Below are 11,677 nucleotides of genomic sequence, written 5' to 3'. Positions count from 1 at the left end.
GCCATATTAAATAAATCATGCTTGGTATGGCATGATAAAAAGAATCTTAAGGCAAGGGGGTCTGCCCAGACATAGGTGTAATGAAGGATCAATTGCCAATTCTGTTGTCAAGCACCAAAGCCACCAGGGCCAACTGGGTACTACTCAGATATTAACTCAAGCTTTCACTTTTATTGGTAGGACCCTACCAAATTCACAGCTGTAAAATCTGGTCTCCCCCGTGAAATCTGGTCTTTTGTGTACTTTCACCCTTTACTATACAGATACCATAGGGAAGACCAGCATTTCTCAAATTGGGGGTCCTGTCCCAAAAGGGGGGTGCAGGGTTTGCAAGGTTATTGTAGTGGGATTGCGGTATTGCCACCCTTACTTCTGTGCTGCTTTCAGAGCTGGGTGCCCAGAGAGTGGCAGCTGCTGACCAGACGCCCAGCCCCAAAAGCAGTGTCCTGCCAGCAGCAGCTCAGAACTAAGGGGGGCAATGCCATACCAGGCCATCCTGACTTCTGCGCTGCAGCTGATGGCGGCTCTGCCTTCAGAGCTGGGCTCCCGACCAGCAGCCGCCACTCTCCAGCCGCCCAGCTCTAAAGGCAGCGCCATTGCCAGCAGCAGCGCAGAAGTAAGGGTGGCAATACCATGAACCCCCCTATAAACCTTGCGATCACCTCACAACCCCTTTTTCGTCAGGACCCCTACAGTTACAATACCATGACATTTCAGATTTAAATATCTGAAATAATGAAATTTACAATTTTTAAAATCCTCTGACTGTGAAATTGACCAAAATAGCCCTTGAATTTGGTAGGGCAGTACTTATTGGATCTTTTGAAACATCCTGTATGAGAAAAAAGCTGGTGGGAAAGTGTATGAAAGATCCATGTGGGTGAGTCTTGGGAGACTGAGTCAACTAATAAGGCCTGAATGTCCATCACTCTTGAACAGCAGACACCCACTTTTTGGTTGAATGTTTCTAAGTCAGGAACTGAATCACTGACTTTCCATGATATTTAGGCTTCTAAGTGCCTAAAGGCTCATCTACAATGCACAGCATGGGGTGTGATTTCTAAAGCATGCTAACAGGTCGTGCACTAACTGGTCCATGTAGACCCTGCTGGTTCTCACTCAAAGTTCCTTAGTATACTTTAACATAGTGCTATGGAACTTTGAGTGAGAACCAGCAGGGTTTACACAGACCAGCCAGTGCATGGAAGTGCGCTTTAGAATTCACACCCCTGTAGTGCACATAATCCCATGGGGTACACAAGCCCTCAGTCACTTTTGAAAATGGGATTTAAGCACTTTTGAAAATTTTACCTCAAGTACCTTGTATTGAGACTTCCCCCTCCAGCATGCTCTCCTTGAAAAAGTGAGATGATATGTGGTTATTCACCACCTCTGAGAGGGCCTTCATACCTCTAGGAAGCATGACTCTCTGGACCTTTCAAATGTGGTCCCACGTAACCAAGGGAAAACCAGGGGAGAGTTTACACATGAAATTTGGCTTGTTGCACATACTATACATCATCCAAACAGGCTTAAGAGCAGCTGAATCTCCAGACAGACAATTGTGTATTCCATCTTAGAATAAAAAGGTTCTTCTGATACTTGCGGCTATCTGGTTTCCTAGGTGAATTAGTTCTCTGGTGGAAACAGTGTGGCTTTAAATAAAATTAAGAAAACTGTGTACCTCAACTTCTGACATCTATGTAAGTTAAATCCACCTCTTGCTCTGCTTTGACTATGACATGACCATTGACAGGAAAACGTTAATTCCCTTCCTTCCAGTATCATAAACCACTATACTAACTTGTGAACAGTCTGTGGTGTGTAGACAACGCAAATAGTCCATAGAGCTGTTTCAATAGAAAAATCCCAGGAATTTACAATGAAGGACAAATTTGGATGTGTATGCCTTATGCAGATGTAGAGAGGTCTTGCATTCACTTAGCAGACACCAGATGCTAGTGTCTCCATCTAGAAGCGTACATCTTTACAAAACTACATTTCTCTGAGGTGCTAAAGGGCCCACAACTGTCAATCCCCCTTTTCTTAAAAAAAAAAAAGAGTAAAACTGAATATATTCTAAAGAAGAGTTGAAGAAGCAAGTGGTCGGTGGCCATCATATTGTATTGCCAAGTTCATTAAGCTCACCTTGACTGGATTTTTTTCAAGTCCAGGACAGGATAAAGAATGGCTTTTTTGATCAATTCCAACTGTAAATCTCACTAGATTCTCTTCAAAATTCATAACAGTTCTATCAAACTAGAAAGTTATGATAATTAAAGACATCCAGTATTCCTTCTAGCTTCCTTGAAGGCTGGAAGAATGTTTGTGTTCAGAGGATACTGAACAACTGATCTTGCTTTTATAGCAAGGGCCCAAGGCTAGAACCCAAATACAATTCCACTATAAGGCTGAAGTCACAGGCACCCTTTTGCTACTTCATATGATGAAAGGCATCCATATGAAAACTTAACAAATCTGCCACAAAAGCCACCATAACAGAGAACAGCTGATTTTAGGTTTAGTGTCCAAGATATCTATGTACGTGGGCCAACATTTTCAAACTTGTTTTTGTAAATTTAGACAGCCTAAATACTCATTTAGACACCTAAATAAGTGGCCTATTTTCAGAGACCTGTGGGTGCAAAATACCTTTAAAAATCAGGCCACTTCTTTGAATGCCTAAATGTAAATTTAGGGCCTAACTTTAGGAAAACCAAGTACGAAACATTTGGATAATATCAAGATCTGTACGGAGGCTGCTGAAGCCTCAGCATCAAGGAAACCTCCTTATGACTGCTTGATTTGAAAGAAATCCTCCTGTAAAGAAACCATTATCGCAAAACTGGATACCAGTAGATAATGCATCTTTGAAGATTTTCTAAAATTGTCAGCTAAGAAAATTAAAAGCAAAATCAACTGAATATATATAGGAGTTTTAACAAAGCATGTTATCCGCAAATATGCAGCAGCAGTTACTCTCCTTTCATCCAGATTCTCATTTCTTACAAATCCAAGTCTCTAAATACCTTGTCCCAAAAGATTTGAAAGACAAGCTAATCTGGTACAACCAACACTGCTTGCACTACAAGTGTTATCAATTCTAATAAAATCCAAGAAGTTCTAACATAAAAGGTGCCTAGTGTTTGTAAACCAGTTACAGAGAGTTCAGATATATTTATAACTTGACTCTCTAAATTCCATTTAAAGTTGCAATGGTTATTCCTGAATACTTGTTAGTGGTGCCTCACTTTTTGTTCACTGAGATTACTGCTCTCTTTCTCTCTTCAAACACAAACAGAGCTTGAAACCAAACCATATCAAAGTCATTATACCTTAGTTATACAAAAGCTAAGTGCTTTTAATCACCTTACATGAACTAATGTTTCCTAGTTCTATTCACCTTTCTTCAAAATTAGTAACTCTCCCCTCTGCTTTCTTTATGTGAGGTGGGAACAGTAATGAAAAAGTGATAGAGCCACTGATTTATAGAGTCTTTGCTGCTTTGATTAACTAGATAAAATGTCATGTTAAAGGGAATCACATGAAGACCTTCTTTCGGACATTCATACCATTCTGGCTGCACATTCTCCCTAAAGGAAAAAAGCTGTTTAATGAATAAAAATGTTTTAGAAGTATAAAGACAACTGAATTCAATTAGCAGCTATATCCTGGGGAAATCAGATTAGTTACCAAAAATAAAGCCATTTACACACACTTACTACAAGGAATAATTTAAAAGAAAACAGGAACCATGTTTTCAAGTGCTTATAAGTCACTTTTCCTAATTTCAGTTCACAGGCATCTTTATCCCTATTTAGGTACCTGAAAAGGTTATCTGGCTTCCAGAGGTGCAGAGCTCCCACTGATAATCTAATAATTCTCTTTGCACCCAACTATACAATTTAATTCTAAGAGCAAGCATTGATGTCAAAATCATGAAAATGGTACATCAAAGCATGCCCAGGAATTCCTTAGATCAATTTCTCAGTTAGGGAAAAAAAAAAAAGCTTCAAGCATATATTCCTTAGACCGTACAACCTTTGAACGAAAGATGCGGCTAGCAGGCCTTTTAATATAAATCTTAGCCCAACCAGTTAAAAAAAATCAACCAATTTTCAAAGATCTGTCCACTAAAAATTAAAAGCTACCTATGTTGATAGTTTTAATACAGACAACAATCAGATTTGCATAGCATGTTTTGAAAACTTATTCATTAGCTATCTTCAGTGAATTTTATATTAATTGTCATAGATAAAATGTCAGAAAGTGAATTTATTTCACAAGATCAAGCCAACTAAAGATCTACCTTATACATCTTCAGAGTTATTCGCTTAATTTTTAAACATAACAGCAGAGAAGGAGTTTAAAATACTTTGATCAGAAGAAACAAAAGAAAGATAATTTTAGAGCTTTATCTTAAAAAGAGTGTTTCCACTGACAAATTTTACTTTATTTACTGCGTGAAGCTCAAATTGGGAGATGTGGATAACACTTTCTGGTGTATTCATAATGCAGTTATTCTTGTTCTAATTATATCTGTGGTGAAAGACAGAAAAAGTAGGAGGAAGCAGCATTTGTATACTCCTTTTGCTTTGAGTTTAAAAAGCAAGCAAACCTTCAAGATAATTTCATCAAGTCTATTTATTAATGCATTTCAAGTTTCAAAAAAACCATACATATCTTTGCACAATACTTTATTTTTTGCAATTTTAGTAAAAATTTCCAAAGTGAACAAAAAAAAAGATACTGTATAAAACACAGTGGACATTAAATTGACAGTAGTATTAGATCTCGTCTGTCTTGATCTTTTGTTTTACCACATTTCGACTTGCAGTGGAGAGTTCAGTGCACATCTCTTTTCAGAAAACATTTAACTTAGACTCAAAATAAAATAGGGCAGCATGTATCTGCTGAAACCCCACCACAGGATAACACTACGAGCAAAAAATTTACATGTCCCAAAGATTATCACACTCAAGAAGTTACTAAGAACTCTTGCTGAAAAAAAGTCACCATTTTAGAAATGCAAACCCACTTCCAGTCTTTGCACAGTCTGAAAACAAATGTATTTAAAATGATTTAAAAGCAACTACATACATTTCTAACTTATTAAGACTGTTTGGAATTATTTATAGTCTATGGGGTTTCATGTACAAAATTTGTCTCTAAACCATGTACAAAAAGCTGTATTTTGAAAAAAGTCACCACATACTGTACAAGTTTACAAGGAAGAGATCCCATTATATTCTGTAATATTTTTGGCCTTGCTGGCTTGCGTCACATTATGAGAATGATTGTGTAAACTTTATACTCTTAAAAAAAACAAAACCAAAAAAGAAAGCCTGTCCAACCCTTAATAAATTTTCTCCTAAGCAAAGCCAGGAAAATTATAGCCATTTGCCTCTAATTAGCTTGCAGCTTTTGGAAAACAAGCAATAAATATGTCACAAGCGTAAACTTTTGTAATGCCCCTTTCGTTTCTGCATAGCAGTAAGCATGTTAAGACATTAAATGCTTTTGTTTTCTGTTTTAAAAAAATGCCAATTATTTACATTCGTACTAAAAACTTTGGAATGGGACATTGTGCTGTTTGAACTTCACTACTGTTATAAAATATTTAAGGGAAAATCAGTTGGCCTAACTATAATTTTAAGTCAGCTACAGTAGCTGGAATATTACTGTATTTTAGTGGTTATTCATTAACAGTATCATGCTGGAAAGTTATCTAAATATTTGATAAATTAAAAAATAGAAACTACAGCTTTTCATCCTTCCCATTTCTTCAGAATCATGAACGTAATTACCACACTACGAATATCTGAACCCAAATAAACCGGTTGCAGTCCTTAAAAGAAGTTGTATAACAGGCATATTTCTCTACTAAAGCATGGAAATATTTCATCCAAATCTTCATTATTTAACAGAATAATCAGACAAAAATTAAAAATACTTATGCTGAACTACAAGAAATCGGACATTTATATAAAATGTAATTTTGAAACATTCTGGCATATGCGAAGTTTGCACAACACCTGTTGCATGTACTCCCAAAAGAGCATTCAAACTTGTGTGCTATGTTTTAGCAGCTGTTTGATAAAAGATGAAATGAGTACTTGAACCAACTCTGATCCAAATAAAAAGTTTGAATTGATTCAAAACTGCTGTGTAAAGCATTACAGAATCCTTGACCATTATACACCTCCATCCTCTGTTATCCTGAGTAAGTCAATTAAACAATAATTTCTTCATTAATAGCGGAAAAGTTTTATAATACAAAGAAACATCCATATTGCAATTCTTTTGTTTACAATTGCACACAGAAGTACGGGTGTACATTAGAAATACATGTCTGCATATAACAATTTATATACACTGGCAGGTTATGTCTCCAATGTTGAGGTGGTCTAGCTTCCTACCCTTAATTGGCAGTTGAAAAATATATACATATATATTTTCAATTTGTGAATAAAAGTCTTACAAGAACCATGTTTGTCTGCAAGTGAAGAAAATGCAGCAATGAAGAGCAGAAAAGGGGAAAAAAAAACATGATAATCTAAGACGTTTGTGCCATTAGGTTAAAAATTTCTGTAAGAAAAATCACTTCTCTCTCTGGAAGGTCCAATAATTAAAAATTAAACTCCTCCACTTGTTTGAGGACATAACATCTTGCCTTTTTTCCTTCTATTTTTTGTTTGAGAGTAAGACTGGGGACAGTGACTTAATAGGTTTTCTTTGGAGTGAAGTTTTCCCATTGTAGGCACTAGGAAGAACCAAGGCATAATCTGTAGTTAACGTCTCATGTGTCCCATCTGATAACTCTCCCGGGGCCTCTGACGTGGTGGTGGTTGAGTGGTTTGTGGTGGTCTCCTCCTCTTTAAAGTGCCTGTTGTAAACAGAGAAAAAACATGAGTTTTTAGGGAAAAAAATAAATCAAAGAATGCATTTTTAAAAGAATGACTGCCAATAAAGTGAAGTACAATTCTGATTAGACAAATTAAATATGAAAGGATATTTTCATGCTTTGTGAAAAGCACAATATTTAAAATTGCAATAAGAAAAGTTTTAACAGACAACTAGCTATGTGGTATGAACATGTAATATATTGTAAATAAACTGCTACATACAATGATTTTCTGACAGAACGGTGGTGTAGGGAGAGGGAGTAAAAGGAAGTCTATGTTAGTAATTGCAACTACCACCACTATACTTTCCACATATTCCATATGTTTATAGTCCATATTTTGACTAGGAGGATGTGAGATGTAATTTTCTCTCTGTCTACACAGTAGACAAGATTTGAGAAATAGTTCTATGGGGTTATTATGGCATGAAAAAAGCAACATGCGTAACCTTTTAGTTTCCCAGTGCCAGACTACGAGCTATAGAACTAGCATTACGGTTTCTCAACCGTTTAAAAAGGCAAGGCATATAGTTGAGAATAAAGGCTCTACCTTCTTACCTCTCTGTAGTCTTAATCAACTTGGATGTACTTACCTGGGAGTGGTTTAGGAGGAGGCAACTTTGGATTACTGCTCGGAGTATGAACACTGCATATTTTAATGAATCCAGCCATTAACATGATCAGAGCAATTCCCATAAGCAATACTGCCCACCAGTGAGCCTAAAACACATTACAAAACAAGATTTAAAAAAAAGACAGTACATTGTTAAATTTATTTGGCTGAATTCTGTAAGGTTTCTCATACAATGAAATATACTAACAAGTTACATAAAATAAATTAGTGGCATTAATGAATTTATTTAATAATCCATTTAATCACTGTTAGGCATTTATTGCATCTAATCTGGGTGAACATAGACACTAAACTTCCCCAACTTGAAAATAGCTTTTCTGAGCTCTAGCATTGTTGTTTCACTTAATGATTAATTCTATTGCTATTTTATTATAGTAAAAATTATAGAAGTCACAAATCTTCCGGTGCCAGCTATCTATAAAAGCCAGCACCTCCCATGGATTTGGCAGACATATTCCAAGGCAGTGAGTAAATCAATTCGCAGTCCGGAAGAAAAAGCCAAAAGAAAAAGGACAAAGTAATAAGTTGCTGTACTGCAGCTTGGGGCAATTCAGCAACTAGGTAAGAATCTGCATATTTTTCAGAGCTCTTAGCTGGCCTTTGCTTTGCACGCAGAAAGCAATGAAATCTAGCCATAAAGTAAAATTCAGGTACTACTAATGAAAAAATGACAAAACATAACAGAAGACTGCAGAAATTGATTCTTAAATGCTGTTGCAATGGAAGTAAACATATTCTAGGGAGAATACACAAAAATATAATCCATGGAAGGAAAGGGCTTTCAGGGAGAAGTCCTTGACTCTGGAATTCATTCCTCCAACACTGGCGAGGATTTATTACTTTCAGGACATACTGTAAACATTTCAGTTTATTAGAGGCTGAAGGAGAAAAAAGTGAAAATGGAGAAGATCTTTTTATGGTACCTTTGACCTGTTGAGTTCATTAAGTGTATTAATAATTCTTCGGCTATGTCTACACTGCGTACCAGTTTTCATTACAAACCATAATGAAAAGCAAGTGGTATCCACACTGCTATGTAGCTACATGTCAGTGAAAGGCTCTGGAGAGGGGAAGCAGCAGCGAGCTGGAACCTTTCCCCATGAATCTCACTATCAAAGCCTTCCCCCACAGCGGGGAGAAAGCTCCAGCAGCGGTGAGCTGATAGAGCCTTTCTGCACAGCTCCCCGCTGTAGGACACTCTTCCTCTGACAGGGGAAGGCTTCAGTGGTGGGACATCACCCTGCTAAAAATAGCAGTGTAGACTGGGAAGGCACTGCTTGGGCTGTAGAGAGCTGTGTATGGTATTAAAGCTGGGTAGATGCCCACAGGCAGTGCCTCACTGCCTACACTGCTATTAATACCCAGGGGGTTCCCAACTGGTGGATAACTATAGTCTTTGCTACTGCTAAAGTTGTCTAACACCTATTATAACCTTGTTTACAGTTACTTAATTTAGACAAACTGGTTGTTCAGATTGGAATTTTCCATACTTTCTCTCTGCCACACAATGGAAGCTTTTGTATGTCTGCCACTTTCAAGAAATCAGTTAGTGAAACAGGTACTTTTGCCTATGTTAAATTCTGACGTTTTAAAAACAGCTGTCACACCTCAAGGATTCAAATTAGGAATTTGTTATTTGGCAGGGAGGATGTCTGAGGTTGGAAACATGTCATTCACTGTCTCCCATGAAAGCAGACATTTAGCCAAGTTACAATATATAGAGAATTTGCATATGGGCACTACAGTTTGATCCCTACTTGTCCCTTAATTTTCTCTACAATCCAACTGCACTGCATGTGCTCCCAGGCCCCAAGCGAATCTCCTGCGTTACGTGCCTATGATAAGAACAGAGCAAGCCTTCCAGCTGAAACACAGGCCGCTTCCTGCCACCTCCCTATTCTTCTTAAAATACTTTTCAGACTAAAGGAAGGTGCACTGGACTGGGAATGGAAGACTGAGTTCTAGTCTTATCTTTCCTTGAATAATATTAATTCTGTGTACTTCACAACCTCTATTAAGCAAGCTTTTGTATCCTTAAATTTGGAGGGTAGTAAGTTTTCTGTCCATCAAAGGCAACTGAGGATCTGAGACACTGCACAGGTTCGCTTCTGACAAAATAGAATCTAGGTCTCTAATATAGCAAACCAAAATCTTATCTAGTTAATCACACTGCCTCTCAAAGAATGTGCCAAATCTACGTGCTTGGTTATGTCGTCTTATACAAGAGACAGGCAACAGTGAGCACCGTGCAAGCAAAAAGCATAACTGACAAACCACCACCACCTATAAGTTCTCTTTCAGTCCTCTGATCAAATCAAAGGCAATTCTCCACTCCCAGATCAAGGAATAGAACACAGGAATCCCAATTCCCAGCATTTCAGAGTGGCAGAGCAAAAACCACTCAAAATTGTGTGCTACAGCTGCACATGAACTTTTCTTTAAGAAAATTCTATAAAAACTACGTTAAAAACCTTGCTACAGTTGAAAAGATAAGCATTCCAAAATTAAGAAATGCCAGATTTATTGTGCAACTTTTATTCTGCCCCCTTCCATTTTTGCTTTATGACAGTCTAATTACATAATCACACGCTATTTTCTCATAGGCCTCTAACATATTGGGAGGTGAATGGGACAAGGTTTTGTAAGCAGTGAGACTTGAAATGTGGAAAAGAGACAGCATGCAATGATGTAATTAAAAACTGTATAATAATGCATAGGCACAAAGGGGCAAAATTAAGGTTGCACAGGCAGCTGTTAACTTTCTGAATGCTTTAGTTTGCAATCTATAATAATTTTCATTTAGTAGTTTTTGTATGGCATATGAATGAAGCTGACAGATTTATTACATTCCATAGCTATACATATTACGTCTCCATTTGCTGCATACATTTAAAATCTGCATGCCTATTTCTATAGAAATTCATGAGATTACTTACCTAATTTGTATATGCTAATAGTAAATGTAATATTTTATCAAACATTTCTCAGTGTTATATATTTTGACTCATGCTTTTGATTTGGTGTAAATGGAACATTTTTGGTTCAAATGAAAGTTAAGCCATAGCAAATACACTTAAATTTATTTTTTAAGCATCTAATTCCTTTGAAGTGCGGTGTGTTTCATATTTCATCATCTATACAAAGCTTAACATATTACATGGCTGGTTAATGCAAACTATTTACCTGTGACTGGAGTTCTCCTGAAGGTAGCTTCCTGTAAAAAGTCAACTCTTTGGTCAGATCCTTGATGCACACTAGCAAGCTTCGTATATAAAGTTCAGAAACCCTTATGAGGCAGTTAAAGTTAACCACTAATGCAGTTAGGAAATAGTCATGTATTGTGTACTAGACTGTTTTAAAGACAAGATAAGGCTACCTTCACCCCCGCCAAAACACTGCTATAAACCTACACTACAGAGATATCTATGTGAAAAGCAGGGGCACAACAAATAGGGGGCCCAGGCCTGCCCCCTACTTGGCTGGCTCCGAGCAAAGACTCCAGTAGCTGCTGTCTCACCTCCTGGCCATGCCCAAGACAGCAATATTGCCACCCTTACTTCTGCGCTGCCTTCAGAGCTGGGTGGCTAGGGAACAGTGGCTGCTGGCCAGGTGCCCAGCTCTGAAGGCAGCGCAGAAGCAAGGGTGGCAATACCATACCAGACCATCCTTACTTCTGCGCTGCTGCTGCTGGCAGCTCTGCCTTCAGAGCTGGGCTCCTGGGCACCAGCCGCTGTTTTCCGGCCACCCAGCTCTGAAGGCAGCGCCGCCACTAGCAACAGCACAGAAATAAAGGTAGCAGTACCGCAACCCCCCTTACGATAACCTTATCATGCCCCCCCCCCACCCCACCGCCGCCACTTCTTTTTGGGTCAGGACCCCTACAATTACAACACCATGAAATTTCAGATTTAAATATCTGGAATAGCGAAATTTATTATTTTTAAAACCCTATGACCGCGAAATTGACCAAAATGGACCATGAATTTGGTAGGGCCCTAAGTATGGGGCAACTCTGCAGCCTGGGACCCACTGACCATACAGGAGTAACGGGCTGGGGAACCACATCCGTGCCCAACGAGGAAGCTCCTGCCAGAATCCTGGTGCTGTGGGCTGGCAGGGAAGGCCCCAGTACTTCCTCA

At 38.2% G+C, this 11,677-nt stretch overlaps 1 protein-coding gene across 1 annotated transcript in view; it reads right to left on the bottom strand.

The window, feature by feature from the left end:
• Positions 1-4,682: 4,682 nt before the first annotated feature.
• The window catches only part of ADAM10 (ADAM metallopeptidase domain 10), a 127,433-nt gene continuing 120,438 nt past the window's right edge, over positions 4,683-11,677 (bottom strand). The window contains exons 15-16 of the mRNA XM_048866285.2: positions 7,498-7,624; positions 4,683-6,886 (exon numbers count right to left, since the gene is read on the bottom strand). Of these exons, the coding sequence (XP_048722242.1) occupies positions 6,792-6,886; positions 7,498-7,624 (222 nt within the window). The 3' untranslated portion in view covers positions 4,683-6,791. The remainder of the gene's footprint in view (positions 6,887-7,497; positions 7,625-11,677) is intronic.

The sequence above is a fragment of the Caretta caretta genome, chromosome 10, assembly GCF_965140235.1.
Source record: "Caretta caretta isolate rCarCar2 chromosome 10, rCarCar1.hap1, whole genome shotgun sequence".
Taxonomy (NCBI): domain Eukaryota; kingdom Metazoa; phylum Chordata; order Testudines; family Cheloniidae; genus Caretta; species Caretta caretta.
Note: the sequence above shows the minus strand (reverse complement) of the source record. Positions and strands in the feature narration are given on the sequence as shown.